At 49.5% G+C, this 17,000-nt stretch overlaps 2 protein-coding genes and 1 long non-coding RNA gene across 5 annotated transcripts in view; 1 reads left to right on the top strand and 2 right to left on the bottom strand.

Annotated features, from left to right (window-relative positions):
• GUCY1B1 (guanylate cyclase 1 soluble subunit beta 1) overlaps positions 1-12,646 on the top strand; it is a 32,117-nt gene extending 19,471 nt beyond the window's left edge. For all 3 annotated transcript variants that reach the window (XM_032976995.2, XM_076053552.1, XM_032976993.2), the window contains 5 exons: positions 970-1,051; positions 3,368-3,523; positions 5,332-5,472; positions 6,962-7,116; positions 8,017-12,646. In XM_032976995.2, the coding sequence (XP_032832886.1) occupies positions 970-1,051; positions 3,368-3,523; positions 5,332-5,472; positions 6,962-7,116; positions 8,017-8,146 (664 nt within the window). In that variant the 3' untranslated portion in view covers positions 8,147-12,646. The remainder of the gene's footprint in view (positions 1-969; positions 1,052-3,367; positions 3,524-5,331; positions 5,473-6,961; positions 7,117-8,016) is intronic.
• On the bottom strand, positions 548-7,599 carry LOC142906088 (uncharacterized). Its single transcript, XR_012930057.1, has 2 exons — positions 7,155-7,599; positions 548-5,489 (listed from the first exon to the last, which is right to left on the bottom strand). It is a non-coding gene; the product is annotated as an uncharacterized LOC142906088 (long non-coding RNA).
• Positions 12,647-14,125: 1,479 nt separating the features above from the next.
• The window catches only part of LOC116955726 (protocadherin Fat 4-like), a 68,223-nt gene continuing 65,348 nt past the window's right edge, over positions 14,126-17,000 (bottom strand). The window contains exon 16 of the mRNA XM_032976992.2: positions 14,126-16,921. Within this exon, the coding sequence (XP_032832883.2) occupies positions 15,478-16,921 (1,444 nt within the window). The 3' untranslated portion in view covers positions 14,126-15,477. The remainder of the gene's footprint in view (positions 16,922-17,000) is intronic.

Genomic DNA, 17,000 nt, shown 5'->3' with positions numbered 1-17,000 from the left:
ATCATTGGAAGGACGTTATTAACCAAGTAAAATCTTAACTGACTGTGATGTTTCCATCCTACCTGCCTATGTCAGCTGTTATTTCCGACTCTTTGTGTGTGTCTCTCTCTCTTTGTGTCTCCCTCTCATCATGTGTACCTCTTGCTCTTAAGGGTTTTTTGTTCCTGTTGCCCGGCTCTCTGACATGCTAATCTTCTCATTGGCACGCCTCTGGTGGCTGGGCCGTCTCACATTGACATGCATAATCTCTCACATTTACAGCTTCAAGTCAAGATTTACGTCCAAATTCTTTCTCTAGCTCTGCCCACTTATCCTTGGGTTGGGCCCACCAAAAATCCTATATAAACTCTTGTTGCAGCAGCTCTTTCTCCTACGTCATCAGCCCTCCTGCTGTGTTTGTTTCATACCTCATCGGATTCCTCCCCCAGTATAAGTAAATATTCCGATTATTCTGATTATATATCATGGGACCTTTTTGCCAGCATCAAAGTATGAAAAATTAGAGTAGGTATTACCCTTTCTGGAAATAAAACAGGAGGCGTGTTAATATGTTCAAACACAAAATAGATTATACCTTTTGCGAGGAATAATCTATGCATTAACCATACATACTTGTGGCAATAACATGCAAATAAACATGCTCTGATAATAATGTACGCATTGTCTTTGAAACTGATTGGCCTACACCAGAGACAGTTTTCTTTATGGCCTAGTCTCACCACCAGTGTCAGATCAGAGAACGCCAAAAGGCGAACAGCACAAAGACAATGCACGTATCAGAGCACTTATAGCTCGGGGTGAGCAGCCATATCATGGGACCTTTTGTTTTCCATTATGTTAAGATGTTCAAACACCAAATAGATTATATATTTTGCTGATGCTGTTCCGAGCGATTTGGTCGCTGTACCCTGTGGCCGCGTTGCGCTGCGTTAAACCCTTCGCGTGTGCCCTTTGGGTGGCCGGTCGCAGGCTCCTCTACTCCGTGCTGCCTCCATCCGTGGCAAATGAGCTGCGTCACAAGCGGCCCGTGCCGGCGCGTAGGTACACACAGGTGAGCTCTCCAGCGCGCGGACTCCACCGTCCGCACACACACAAACTAAACTATATAACCTCAAGGGGAAAGGAGGAGGAAATTCGAGGCCAGATGGTCCCTCCTTATACAACAGCTGAAATGAGTTAAGCAGGATGGAGGGGTCGGGAGACATTGACCGAGAATAAGGGGCATAGCCACTGGAAATTATACGGGAGTCGGAATCAGAGGGTTGGAAAGAAAAAAATAATCGTTTAGGTCGCTTCTGGTGTTTTTATTTTCTTTATATCAGGCATGCTTTGGTTATATCCCTCTCTCTCTCTCTCCTCTTGTCATCCCTTCCCTCTTACTTAAAAAGTAAAGTTACCCTGTCCCCTTTCGGTGAGACCCAGTATGGTTTGGGGCAGCGAGCCCATTCCCTATCTGCTTTTCACAAACGGTTTGGATTAATGTTGACGGTGTGTGTGTGTACGTGCATCACAACGTGATGTATCGGGCCCCCACATTGCCTCAATAGAAAAAAAAATGTTAACCTAAAGGATAAAAACTATGTTTTTATTGTACCAGGCAAGAAGGCCCCTCTGAGCTGCTATGCAGTTACTCTTTTGTCAGAAGTGACCTGGCCAGCACAAATTATAGCTCAACCAAGTGGGCTCATCATCATGTGGAAACTTAAAGGAGCAGAATACTCTTAAGTGCACGTTGTTTCTAAAATATGGAAATGTATAGCAGCTGCCACAATTGATCTACAGGTATTCGCATTGATCCCTTAGCTTCACGCTGCATTCATTGCTGTTTTGGTTTTAATTTGTTTCATCACAATTATACAAAAATAATAATTTGTGAATGGAATTATGAATCTTTAAAAGTGACAATTAAATAACAAATATGTCGTCTATACACCTCTAATGTTGACGCACGTTGTATTTAAGGGGTACCTGTAAGCGCTGTTATTGCATATTGGAAGAAATTAGAATTGAAATCCAAGCATGTCAGGAGTAAACATCCTAAACTAGTTAATGCTAAACTATTTTTTTTATTTTAACCGGTAAGGCCCCCTGAGCTATGTAGCTCTTTTTCAGAAGCAACCTGGCTACAAATGATTGCTCAAGGAAGTGGCTTATTGCATGAAAATTTATAGCAGCCAAATACTCTAAACGCTTGTTTGTAAATGTGAAGGGAAAAACTAGAGAACCCGTAGAAAAAATCCACGCGACCACAGGGAGAGAGAGACACGCAAACTCCAAATATACAGTAGCTGTCAGGGTCGGCATCGAAACCACAACCTCCTGCATACCAGGCGAGGTAGTTTAGATCTCCAAGGCACCGCGGTGCCACCCGGTGCGTTACGCGAATAAGCAAGGCAGCTGGGCAGGTTGGAATTTGACGCTACCAAGACGTTCCGACGCGGCCAGGATAGTCCTGTTTTTGTGAAATTTTAAACTAAACTATTTTGTATTTTACCAGGTAAGGCCCACTGAGCTTCAAAGCTCTTTTCAGAAGCGACCCGGCTATCACAAATGATCTTGTCACGAAGTGGCTTTTTTGTGGAAATTTAAAGCACCCAGATACTCTAAATGCGTGATGTTGATTCTAAATTTGGAGAGAAAAACCGGAGGACCCAGAGAAAAATCCACACGAATATGCAAACTCCAAATATACAGGCGTCAGGATTGAGATTTAACCCACGACCCCCTGTATACCCGGCAAGGTAGTTAAAATCTTGCCACCACATGCAGAATATACCCAAGATTGATGATTAATCTCGACTTGCAAATTATGCTGGAATTCCTGTTGTGCTTTACTGTTAAAGAAACTTTAGTTTTTTTATCTGAGTGTGATATCATTTATTTCCGGTATGCACACAAGTTTTACTGTTGTTGAATTGCATTTTCAGCTCAATAAAAATGCAAGATTGATGTTGTGTATATGTATTATCAATCCATTAATGGGTGAAAGCCTCTCCATGCCAGTTGTTTGACAATACTTCACCACACTGGTGAGTGTAGGTGTCCCAGGATCAATTCAGATATCACTCGCCACTCCTGTAAACTGCGGCCATGAATCAAACTCAGGCCACCAGATCTGTAGCGCCGTGCGCTAACTACCACGCCGAGGCTAATACCCAGCTGTATTGGGGCGATCGCTAGGTTGGGTCAGCCTTAAATGAGTACCTGGTACAGTGCGTGAACATCTCTGGAGACAAAGGCGGCGGCCGGGCACACCGCCCCCTCGTGTGCCATGCCGGCCTTAATAGGCGCTCGCTAACAGCACTTGCCCCCGCAGCCTGTGTAAGCCACACGTGGGGAGACATTTGTCTTTTTTACCCGCATGCAGGTAACCCTGCTGTTCAGCGGCATCGTGGGCTTCCAGGAGGTTTGCTCGCACCACGCCACCGCCACGGGGGCCATGGTGATCGTGAGGCTCCTCAACGATCTCTACACGCGCTTCGATTGCCTCACCGACCCACGTCGCAACCCTCACGTCTACAAGGCGAGACCCTGACCCCGGCTCAAACCCTCACTCTCACATCTACAAGGCAAGACCCTGACCTTGACCCCGGCTCAAACCCTCACACTCACATCTACAAGGTGAGACTCTGACCCTGACCCCAGCTCGAACCCTCACCCTCACATCTACAAGGCAAGACCCTGACCCCAGCTCGAACCCTCACGTCTGCAAGGCAAGACTCTGACCCTGACCCCAGATCGAACCCTCATTCTCACGTCTACAATGTGAGACCCTGACCCTGGCTCTAACCGTCACACTCACGTCTACAAGGCGAGACCCTGGCCCTAACCCTCATATTTACAAGGCGAGACCCTGACCCTGGCCCAAACCCTCACCCTCACGTCTACAAGGTGAGGTCCAAAACCTGGCTCTAACGTTGACCCTCAGGTCTACAAGGTGAGGTCCTGACCCTGGCTCTAACGTTGACCCTCAGGTCTACAAGGTGAGGTTCTGACCCTGGCTCTAACGTTGACCCTCAGGTCTACAAGGTGAGGTCCTGACCCTGGCTCTAACCCTAACCCCCACAAGGCGATATCTCAACTTTAACCATAATATCATGTCAACGAGGTGAGCCCCTGACCCTCAAGTTTCCAAGGTGAGACCTTAACCCTCACCCTTACATCTACAAGGTGAGACCTTAACCCTGACCTTCACCCTACATCTACAAGGTGAGACCTTAACCCTGACCTTCACCCTACATCTACAAGGTGAGACCTTAACCTTGACCCTCACCCTTACGTCTCCAAGATGAGACCTTAACCATCACCCTCACGTCTCCAAAGTGAGACCTTAACCCTGACCCGAACCCTTACATCTCAAAGGTGAGACCTTATTCTTGACCCTAACCCTCACGTCTCCAAGGTGAGACCTTAACCCTGACCCTCACCCTCACGTATACAAGGTGAGACCATAATCCTGACCCTAACCCTCACGTCTCCAAAGTGAGACCTTAACCCTGACCCTAACCCTCATGTCTCCAAGGTGAGACTTTAACCCCAGCTGTCACCGAGTGCTGGATCATTAATCACCATGGCTGCTTCGCGATGAAGTCTCTCAAGTGCGGTGGGGTAGGAACTGGCAGCTGTACCCAAGATACCACAACAGCAGGATTCCAACCTCGGCATTACTCATGCTTTGTATATCAGCAGTAATAATTGTCCAGAATTTAAGACGAAGGCTTTGTATGGAAGTACGTTGAAATTCGTTTTGCACTGTACGTAGCCAACCGTGATAATCGGAGGTACAGTGTTGAGTCCATGGGTAGTGTTGAGTCTATGGGCAGTGTTGAGTCTATGGGTAGTGTTAGTTCATGGGCAGTGTTGAGTATATTTGTAGTGTTGAGTCTATGGGCAGTGTTGAGTCGATGGGTAGTGTTGAGTCTATGGGCAGTGTTGAGTCTATGGGCAGTGTTGAGTCTATGGGTAGTGTTAGTTTATTGGCAGTGTTGAGTCTATGGGTAGTGTTAGTTTATGGGCAGTGTTGAGTATATTTGTAGTGTTGAGTCTATGGGCAGTGTTGAGTCGATGGGTAGTGTTGAGTCTATGGGCAGTATGGATTTTGAACTTCATTCGCACCATACGTAGCCAACTGTGCTAATCGGAGGCGCGGGCAAGGACAACAAACTAAACACAAAGCTCAACCCCAAATAAATTAGTTTTCAATCCAGATTTAAAAGTGCTTTGGCTACAGAAGAGAAATCTCAAAGCTTCCTCTATGTCGCCTCAAGCGAGATCCTTCTGTTGCTGCCATTGACGACGACGACGACTGTGGTGGTGGATTCTGCGTGGCAGGTGGAGACGGTGGGAGACAAGTACATGACGGTGAGCGGACTGCCGGAGCCGTGCCCGCACCACGCTCGCTCCGTGTGCCGCCTGGCGCTCGACATGATCGACAGCGCGGGCCGCGTGACGGTGGACGGGAAGGCCGTGCAGGTGAGCCGCGCGGGGGCCTGGGTGGTGCCGGGGAGAAAGAGAGAGAGAAAGCGAGAGAGAGAAAGAGGTGTTCACTATTTAATAGGAAGAGGTGACTAAGCCTTTGCCGTTGCAGAGCCAGCGTTTTGAAACAACCGCTGTTTACTTCCTCCCATGAACATCGTAATATCTTCCTTCGAAAAGGATCCTGAAGCAGTGGATTAGTGCCGGACACAACCGCGTTTGTCAATGTGAATTGTAACTCAGCCTTACCCGTGCAAGTACCGATTGTCCAATGTCAATGTGCAAGTTTATTGAGGGACTACTGCTGTGTTGTCTTCGTGTGGTCTGGGACTGTTCTTGCCATTGTTGTGCTGCCTCCTGCAATCTTGGGAATCGGTGTACTTACGCGATTTGAACTGAAAAACTAAAATCTATTTTATTTCCTCATTTTTTGTGATTTGCTTACATTTCATATGCTTTGCACTCCTGTCGTGTTTGTGTGTCACTGTTTGTTTGTTGTAACTTTCTGTTTGTTTGTTGTAACTTTCTGTTTGTTGTAACTTTCTGACCCCGTGCCCCTACTGGGCATCTGTGAATAAAGAGCTCTGTAGCTCATCGGATTTATTCAGGCTGAGTAAAGATCCCGATTCTTCTGATTTACTGGGTGAGGCCAATGTGGATCCCGTCGGGCCTCACAAGCTAAGCAGGGTTGGTGCCTGGACAGCACTTGTGTAACAAGACGTTAAAGACGGTCCGTTATCAATTACTGAGTGTTTTTGTCGGGCAGATCCTGACTGGTCAGGGCGGAACAGCGACTGATGATCGATGGGCCTGTTGGTATAGTGAACGAGCGTTTGATGGGCTGGGAGATGAGGCGGGAGTTTGATTTAAGTTGTTTATTGCTGAGAAAAGCTGCTAGGAGGGGTCGTGAAAGAGGATATAAGGCATGGGAGAGGAGAGAGCTCACGGTGGTGAGAACTTAACTCATTTAACTGGCATGCAGGAAGACATGGGTTCGATCCCGACCCCTGACGCCTATATATTGGAGTTTGCATGTCTCTCTCCCCGTGCTCGCGTGGATTTTTCTCCAGAGCATCTGGTTTTCTCCCTACACATTTATAATCAACATCATGCGTTTAAATTATTTGATTGATATACATTTCCACGTGATGATGAGCCACTTTGTTGAGCTATCATTTATGATAGCCTGGCCACTTCTGAAAACTAGCTACTCAGTGGGCCTCACCTGGTAAAATAAAAATTGTTTAGTTATTTTAGTTTTATAGTTTAGTTTAACGGCCTACCCTTTGTTCAATTAACGTTACCAGTTTTCTTAATGTCCACCGCGTTAACATAGAGTACCTGCAGTATTAACCAGGGCATCCGCTTGGCTCGCGACCACAATCCCCTGCAAAACGCACTGCCGCCCGGCAATGTCGCCAGCCCGCGCTGAGGCTAAACGAGTGGACGAATGCTTCTACGGTGTGTGGTGGGGCTCGCGTGACAGATAACGATTGGCGTTCACTCCGGCGAGGTGGTGGCCGGGGTGATCGGACAGAGGATGCCCCGGTACTGCCTCTTCGGCAACACGGTGAACCTGACGAGCAGGACCGAGACGACGGGACGGCCGGGGAAAATCAATGTGTCCGAGGACACTTATCGGTAGCGGGCTCACCACCACCACCACCAGCACCGCTCACCATCGCTCGTCGCCGACACCAGCACCAACACTTCCTCCTCCTCCTCGACCACAGCAGCAGCAAATACATCACCCTTGAGAAATCACCATCATCCCCTTCTGAACATCCTTCCATCATCAATCAGTCTTCAGTCTGTTGTCCTTCCCCCGCACCTCCGATGAGCATGGTTGGCTCCGTACAGTGCGCGAGAAGTTCAACGTACGTTCTGAACGCTCGGCACCACGCCATTTGGACTTGGCTGCGCTGTCGCCATTGTCGCTGCTCGCGTCGCGCCCGTGACGCGCACGAGACGGTCGCCGCTTTTGCGACCCTCGCCACCGAAAACCTAACTCACGGTCGGCATCTGCCGTCACGGCCGACGTCGTGTCCACGAGCAGCGTCGCTTTTGCCATTGACTCGGCGGTCATAGCTGCTGCCACGATGACGCGTGCATGTAAACATTCTCAACCCCACGTCGCACGCGTCACCTCCACGATGGCGCTCATCACCGACGTCACACTCGCCACCACATCGTCATCACTCTCAACTACACCATCATGCTCACCCACCGACTTCGGCATCGCATGCACATCACACCACAGACAGCACACTCACCACTGCTATCACACTCACCTACTGGCATCATACACATATGTATGTTGAACTTCTTTCGCACTGTATGTAACCAACCATGGCTATCGGTGGGCCGGGGAAGGACGACAAACTAAACACACAAAAAGCAGTTTCAAATACTCACCCACTGACATTAGAATTACAGACATCGTGATCGCGCACTCACTGCTGCAATCATCACAATGGCACTCACATCAAGCTCACATTCGCTTCCGCCGCTCATCGCTGCCGCTGCTGTTGCCTTCCACAGCTGCCTCATGACCCCAGAAAACAGCGACCCCGACTTCCTGCTCCAGTACCGGGGCCCCGTGCCCATGAAGGGGCGCAAGGAACCCATGGGCGTCTGGTTTTTGTCCCGGGTACCCCCCAGCGAAACCTAGATGCGTTCACCCCTGCACAGAGAATCCATCGAGCAAGTCCACTCGGCACCCTCACCCATCGTCTTTGCAGTATTTCTATCTCTTTTTCCACTTGTGTATCCGAGTCGTGCTGGCACCGGGTCAGGGAGCGTGGGCTGCTCTTCCACCGCACAAGCCGTGCCGCTTACGTCACCCTCAATTCGCGACGTCAAGACGCATTTAGCCAACACAGAGTTGTCCACTGACCGGCATCGTGCCTGCACATGTCACTAGCCCCACCCCTAGCGCGGCTTGGGCCTGAGTCAGATTCACACGTGGTCCTGTGAGGCCGGTGCAGCGTGTGTCGGTAATGCGCCAGTGGAAAACCACCCATACCGTGCTGACCCCGTGCTGGCACGGCTCACACGTGCAAGTGGAAAAAGGCTGTTAGTGTCCCCTTTGCTATCCTAGTGCGTTTTGTATAGCCCAATGACTGAGGGTAGGTTGGTGGATCGCGTCAAGACGAGAGTTGTGAGTGTTTTGTTTCGAGAGTTGTGATGGTGATGATGACGATGGTCTGTGTGAGATTCTCCCCTCTTCTAGTTCATGGGGATTTGTTGGACGATGCTTCACGATGCAGGTCAGCGCAGGTTGGTGAAGTGGTGGCGGGGTGAGTGGGTGGGCCCATAACTGGTTCAGATTCCACTCATCTCTAATGGGAGACACGGCCTGGAATCAAACAGTTCACTGGGTTCATAGAACACTGCACCACTGCTCCTCCACATCTATTCTATATTCTTAAAAACTGTCTATTTGGCCAGTATTGTAATCGCATACGATATTTGTGCTCAACTCAGTGCTGTAATGTATTATATAAGTGTTATTTTTTGTCAATGGAGATTAATATAATTATTGTTTTTAATATGAAAAAATATTTTTGCCCAGGGGACGCTGCCACAGTGGCGTAATGGTGAGCATCAACAGACTTGCAACGGAGAGGGCGCCGGTTCGATTATATCTCCTGGCGTGGCAGTTTGAAACGATGCCACGCGATGTTTCATTTTCCGTCCCTCTCCCATCACCTCCATCCTCCCCGGAAAGCCGACTCGACTAAGCGCGTCGTCCACATTCAAGTTCAGCCGCCACCGTGCCCGCCACTCCAGCACGGTGTGTGTACGCACATTGAACTTTGAGATTCGACGCGACAATTCCAGAAGGAAAATTGGCGCCGGATTCCTTCTTTAAAATCTTTCAAGCATAAACGTATGTGGAACTTCTTTGGCATCGTACGTGGCCCAACCGTGCTTATCCGGAGGTTCCAACAGTGGAGGCGAGGATTGGTCGATCGCACAACCGTTGTGAAACTCCTTTCCCGAGGTATCATACCCGTGGCTCGCCAGCAGAAGGCAGTGCAGCAAGTTGTCCATAATATAACTTTTTTTTTAGATTGGATCGCGTAAATATCAGTGTCGTTAAACCCGCCACCACCCGAGACAGCCAATTAGGAAGGTTTGTCACGTAAACAAAACGTGCAAATTCGTTACTAGTTCACCACACACCGATTGTGTGTTGGAGAGTAAACCCACAACTAGTAACTCATTGGCATCTTTGTTCACGTGACAAACATTACTAATTGGCTGTGTCGTGTGGTGGCGGGTTTAAGGAAAACATTTATTTTTACACGATCTTACCCCAAAAAAATCCTCTATTATGGATAATATTGGTCACAAAATCCTACGTGTTAAACTGACAGCAAGTTGACCTATCAGCATCTGTTCCCATCTTTACGGGGGGATAGAGTGTTGCCTCCTCGCGTGCGTGGGTTTTCTCCGGGCACTCCGGTTTCTTCTCCCACACATATAATAAACATGACTCATCATTCATTGACTGAAAATGTAAAAAAATAAAAACCAATGTAGGACCCTCCTGAAAATAAGTACAATGAGTCAGTGTGGCTCTCCCGGATAGATAGATGAATAAAAAATTACAGGGACTCCTCTACTTACGAACACTCGACTTAAGTACTCTCAGAGATACGAACAAACCTGTCCGTATGTCCAATTGCCTGTTCGGACCGAGAGTCGTAGATGGCGGCGGTGGCATCTACAGCTACAGAACGTGAAGAACCAGTGGCATCTACATTTGCAGAACGTGAAGAACCAGTGACATCTACATCTGCAGAACATCAAGAACCAGTGGCATCTACATCTGCAGAACGTGAAGAACCAGTGGCATCTACATCTGCAGAACATCAAGAACCAGTGGCATCTACATCTGCATAACGTGAAGAACCAGTGGCATCTACATCTGCAGCACGTGAAGTGAAGAACCAGTGGCATCTACATCTGCAGGAGATTATACAACTTTTATAGTCATTCCCCGTGTTTAGTGTACGTGGCCGTAACAACTTGTTTGAAATCGACAGGAGTAAAGTTGGGCTTACGAACAAATCGACTTACGAACAGACCTCTGGAACCTAACTCGTTCGTAAGTAGAGGAGTCCCTGTACTTGACTTATTCATCGCATTGATTTCCCTCCTCCGTTATTTGTACAATGCCCGCGCAGGTCATGCAGTAGCCATGTTTTTATATTAATGCTTTGTACGATTTACTTATGGGGTGTCTTATTTCAAGTTGAACCACGAAGTGATGTTCGTAACGATTGTCCAGTTTGTTTCATTTCTTCACCGCACGTGCGATGATTCACGGATTGAAATAGATTTATGACACGATTCGAATCGTGCATTTAATTATCAATGAATTATTCTTGTTTAAATATATTTTATGCGAACACAGTACGGTATATGTTTAGGCTAAAGCAGGGATCGGGAATTTATTTGTTACCTTATTGGGGTGTAAAAAGGACTTTAAAAAACCTTTGCCAAGGCCGCACAAGAACCACACACACCTTTGGCCCTGGAAGTAACCCTTGTTTCAAGTGCATTGTTTGACCAGGTGAGAACCCAAGAGATCAGGATGAGTCTCGTTTGCAAGAGTCACCTCGTGTGCATTCGTCTGCTGCCAGTAGGGGGGAGATTATTGCTGCTGCTGTGTGTGACTGTGTGTGTGTGACACTGTGTGTGTGTGACTGTGTGTGTGTGTGTAATCGCAATTGGGCAGCCGTAGTGTAGCAGTTAGCACGCTGCGCTACGATCCCGGCGACCCGAGTTCGATTCCCGTTCACGGCCAACACGAGTGACGATCATCTGAACCGGTCCTGGGCCTCCCGGTGTGTAAAATCATCGCCACTGGGGAGACAAAGGCGGTCTGGCGTGGTTCTGGAAACCCACCCCCTCGTGTGCCACAGTGCCGGCCTTCAAAGATGCTACTCGCGAACAGCAATTACCCCCCAACAGCCCGTTTACAGGCTCCACGGGGGATCTTTGTCTTTGTTTGTAGTCGCAAATTAGTCAACGCGGAGTCAATTTCGAATCTGGCAGAGTTGGACCGTGACGGAGGCGACCGAGCATGCCAAATCGGAGACGAAATTTTCACCTCGAAAACGTTCCCTCCCGGTGCCGGATTAAGCCAGTGCGGGACCTCTTGCATTTGTTTTAAGGGGGCCCTAAATAATATGTAAAACATAATTATTAAAACACTAATTTTTAACTTGCATAGTAAAGTAATTGTATTTTTTCCTTTCTTGTACAGCCAGATAATACGACAAATCGCGAAACTTAAACACCTAGTCGTTCATAACAGTTGAAGGCGGTAGATTACTATAGTAATAGAGCAAGTGCAGAATCACTGAACCGGAATTGATAGCTTGAAGGCATTTAGCGCGGGGCCCTTGAAAGTGCGTGGTCCGTAGCTACTCCATATGTAGCTATTTTTGGTCCTCGGATAATCCGGCACCGTTCCCTCCCCTCGTGCCCGATTAGTGCGGGGCTAAATATACTTTGCCCAGGGAGACTGTCCCCGTCTCTTTTCGTCCTCGCCTGGGTTAAACGAAATTAAACTTGGGATTAATATTGTCCGCACGAAAAATGTTGGGACGTGTTATGAAGTGAAGTCGCAAGCCCATAGGTTCATCACACCTAGGCTAAAGAAAGAGATGTACGTGTGTACATTGAACTTATTTCGCACCGTACGTAGCCAACCGTCCTCATCGGAGGTGCAGTGTTTAGTCTATGGGTAGTGTTAGTCTATGGGTAGTGATAATCGATGGGCAGTGTTGAGTCTATGGGTAGTGATAGTCTATGGGCAGTGTTGAGTCTCTGGGCAACCGTGCTAATCGGAGGTGCGCCGTAGAGGAATCCAATTATACAAATGAGATTAATACAAATGAGATTAACACAGAATCGATTAATTGGAATGTGACTCTACGGATCGTGACAAATCAAATTACTGGGCAGGACGGGGGGGGGGATGAATTGTCAGATGATGTAGCAGCACCCAATTATTTTCCAAGGCCTTATTCCCCCACGATGACAGCACAACCGTGATTTATTTAGCCGGACCAAATTAACTCTATATTGTACATGAAGCTTCATTGCGTATAAGATTATATATATGTATGGAAATAAACACGTGCTTGTTACATTTCGATTTATTTTGTCATTTGTACAAAGTGTGCCTCGCAAAATGTTTTGTCAAATAACAGAAGCCAAATTGGAAATACATTACTCGGGTGGTTACAGTGCAGCAGTGGTTGGTCAGAGCCGAGCGTAGGTGGTGCTTGGATGGGTAGCGACCACCATGCATAACAGGTGCCATAGGCTGCTGCTGTGCTACGCAGCGGACAGCAGACAGCAGTGCTGCGAAGTCCATTATTTTACTCTACTGTGCTCCCACGTATCTGCTTCCCCACCTTCAAACCCGGACTGATCAGCATAGCGAAGTACGGTCACAAAACCCGAACGATCCACACGTGGCACGGGGGGGAGGGCCCTCGTCGAGCGGTGGAGTGAGAATTCGGCTGTACGCGCGCGCGCTTGAAGTGAACACGTGAGCCATTGCAAGTGTGTCCGAAGATACCGGGCACGTGCACGTGGTGTTTCGTTTCCATGGCAAAAACGAAATTCCTTATAGCTTTTACTATTCAAGTCCCGGTTTCGACACACTTCATCTCATCGACAGTCAGCCTTGCTTGAATCAATGCTTGGTGAACTTGCCGATCTTAGGCAAGGGCCCTCCTCTCTTTACGGTTGGCCGCTGTGGACCGGGATTCTGGCTAAATCGCCTGATGGAGCTGGTTGTAATTACCAGCGAAAAGTCGTACTCAAATTGTAAATGTTGTAGGTTTACTCTCCAACACACCGGTGTACTGAAGTCGTAACTAATTGCCACGTTTTGTTTACGTGACAAACCTTACTAATTGCCTGTGTCGGGTGGTGGTGGGTTTAACGACACATTTATATTCACACGATCTAACCCAAAACAAACCTTAACTATTAATCTTTACCCTTGTTTATCATTTTCATCACACGTGTGTCCTGCTTACAGCCCTCATCTCGATCTCGCTTATCTCTCTTTCATCTCACTGATCGCCATCTCTCGTCTCGGACTGCCGTATCCTATCACCGGACCATCGTGTCGTGGAGCCACTCCCAGGAGTCTTTAGGGGTCGTCCATAAATGACGTCACGCGATTTTGGACGATTTTTGACCCCCCGCACCTTCGTCGCACGACGTCACAAAAAGTCAGACCCCCCCTCAAATATGACGTCACAAAGCAATGCCCCCCCCCCCAATTTTTTTTAAACATGCTTCAAATCGCTTTAAACTATTGTCATTGTAGTGCGTATTTAATGTGGCGCTGTACTCTGATGTTGTAGGAGAAAACATTTATTAAAAAGCATATTTAATTAAGTAGAACGTGTTGTCTATATTTATTTAAAGTTGCGCATTTTGATGTGACGTCACATTTCTCAAACCCCCCCCCCCCTCGTCACAAATGTCTGACCTCCCCCCCACCCCAGGTACGTGACGTCATTTATGGACGGCCCCTTACCGGCCACATGCGGCCTGCTATGCTCGCAGTCAAACGCGCGTAAATACATACTACACAGGCACGCATGACTTGCATGCAGCAGAGTAACTTGTATTGTAAACATTGCGTTTCACAGTTGTTGCAGGGACAGCAATAGAGTAAAACCTTGGATTGCGAGCATAATTCGTTCCGGAAACGTGTTTGTAATCCAAAGCACTCGTATATCAGTTGTGATCACGTGACGCTCGGCAGACAAAGCGTCTACACGTACACTACTCGTATTGCAAGACCTCGCTCGTTTATAAAATTGATATTTATTTAAAAAAATTTGCTCGTCTTGCAAAAAACTCGCAGACCTTACTCGCAATCCAAGGTTTTACTGTACTTGTAAACACTGTACATTAAAACGTAATTTTAAACGATTATGAAACAGCGGCTCAAGAGGCCAATGGAAGTCAATCCCGTGCTCGGCTCACTTGATTTGTGGCGTGGGCATTGATGCAGTGGTTGCTAGCGCACTGCACTACGAACCTGGCAACCTGAGTTTAATTCCCAGCCTCGGCTAGCATCAGTAGCGTGTGATACAAGAGGACGTGGGTCCAATCCCAACCCTGATGTCTGTTGTATATTTGAAGTGTGTAGATTTTTCTCTGGGTCCTCTGGTTTTTCCCTCCATATTTAGAATCAACATCATGCATTTAGAGTATTTGGCTGCTATACATTTCCACGTGATAACAAGCCACTTCTTTGAGCTATCACTTGTGGTCCAGGTCTTTGATGCCCCCCTACTCCCCTTCACCAACACGCACAGACGGTCAAGTAACCAATGCAACTAAGTTGCTAGACAATTTCTTTTCGACAAAACTTTTTAACGAACAAAGAATAAAAGCTTCAGAGTCCAACAAACGTGATTCATCCTTTGCAGGAAGGTACCTGTGATCCCATGTTATCAGAGGTAGGCAAACACCCATAACGTCATCTTCTCGATGAATACAACATTTTACATTTTTTAGCTGCTGGTTATTAAAAAAAATTGCGGTGGGTTTACAGAAGATGTGCGATTCAAAAATGACAGCATTCAGGCCGGAAATTTTTTCCAGTTTTTTTTTCCCACAGAAGCATTCGACTACTAAACAAAGCACACAAGGCCTTGCTCCTAAATTTAAGGATGTCAGGATATCGTAAATAAATATATCGTCATATTCAAGTTCATCAATAGAGCCGTAGCCCATGACTTTATAGCACCCAGGGCAAAGTGTCATCCTCTCACCCGGCCCCGGCAGCAAAAAATCGTTGAACGACTGGCCGCCACCGCTTGTTCCATTTCCAATTACTCGGCGACATGTTCGCAAGATGGTCAGGGCGCCCAGGGGGGGGCCCCTCAGGATCACGTCCCGGAACTTCGGCGCCGTCCATCCATAGATCGACGCGCCTAGCCGAGCTCAACTTTCGCTCGGGCGGTGCCTGAACTCGAACTCCATCTCGGATCCGGTGAAGGATCCATCGGGGGACGGGCTGTCGGTGCGCGCCTCCGAGCCCGACTCCTCCGCCTCCACGCGCCGCCGCTCCCCTGCACAGACGGGGCTCTCGCCGCCCTCGCCGTCTCCCCCCTCTCCAGGCGGGCTCGGCGGCGGTGGGGGCCGCACGCCGAGCCGCGCCACCTCCTCGCGGGAAAGTCGCGATGGCGGCGCGAACGAGGCCACGGTGTCCGGGGAGGGGCGCCGCAGGCCGAATGTCGTCGTCGCCGTGGCCCGCAAGGGAAACTCCTCCGAGCGTCTCGCGCCGGCGACCCCGCCGCAGGGTGTCGCCAGCTGGCGGCCGGCCGCCCTGTGTCGCGAGAGATCCCCCGCGCTGGCCAAACTGGCGAGCACGTCCAAGCGGTCCGAAAGGAGTGACGTGCGGTTTACGGGCGACCGTGGCCACGAGCCACGGTTGCAGCGGCAGAGAGAGGAGGAGGAAGAGGTGTCACCAGCGTGGCTCTGGGACGAAGTGGCGCCCGGTCGCTTGGCAAGGGATGGTTCCTGGCCGACGAGGTTGTGGTTCGTCCGTCGACGATGCAGACTGTCATCAGTGCACTGCTTCTCGAGATGAGGATGAAGAGGGTGATGGTGACACTGACAGATAGAGTGACAGGTGTCGGGTTTCTGACTGAGGCAATCCTGAGAGCAATAAAGACACTGGTGGTGCTTGTGATGAAGCTCCTCTTTATCCAGCTGCTGCTGCTGATGATGATGATGCAGAGGTGGATGACGATGTTGTGGACGATGGCCCATCGTGGTGTCTGCCCCACGCGCACGCAGCGTCCGGTAGTGCATCTCCACGTCCGCGTCGGACGCGGCGATGCTGCTCGCGTTCTCCAGGTCGTAGTGCTCGGGCCGGCCGTGGTGGCTGCCCCTTCTCATCGTCCCATCCTCCTCCTCCTCCTCATCACCCTCATCCAGCTGCCGCCCCATGGCGAACATTCTCCCGTGCTGACGCTGCCGGGGAGCGGCGGGGCGCAGGGCCCGCTCGTCAACGATGGCGTAGGGCCGGCTCTCGGTCTGCTCCACGATGATGTCGGGCCGGCTTAGGCACACCGTCCCGCCGTCATGCACGAACGCCTCGTTCACGCTGCCGCCCTTCGGCGCCGGCTTTTCGCACGCCAGGCGTTCTGCCGCCAACCCCACCGGGCCGGCCGCCGATGCCACCGCTGCGGAGCCCCGAGCCTTGGAACGGCGGCGGCGGCGGCGCCGGGCAAGCAGCGCTAGCGCCGCACCCACCGCCGCGGCCGCCAGGAGTGCAGAGAGCAGCGGCACGGCGGTGATGGTCGCCAGAAGCCACGGCGCCGGACCGCCGTCTCCGGGACCGCCCTCCGCAGGGAGGAGCTCGCGGCCCGCAAGCGGACACCTGGCGTGCGGGGAACAAGTCGTTGTTATTTTGTGATTAAGATTATCAACCAATAAGCACGAAGCTCAGAGAGCTGAAT

This window comes from Petromyzon marinus, chromosome 61, assembly GCF_048934315.1.
Source record: "Petromyzon marinus isolate PM22_M1 ecotype Great Lakes invasive population chromosome 61, UKy_Petmar_22M1.pri1.0, whole genome shotgun sequence".
Taxonomy (NCBI): Eukaryota; Metazoa; Chordata; class Hyperoartia; order Petromyzontiformes; family Petromyzontidae; genus Petromyzon; species Petromyzon marinus.
Note: the sequence above shows the minus strand (reverse complement) of the source record. Positions and strands in the feature narration are given on the sequence as shown.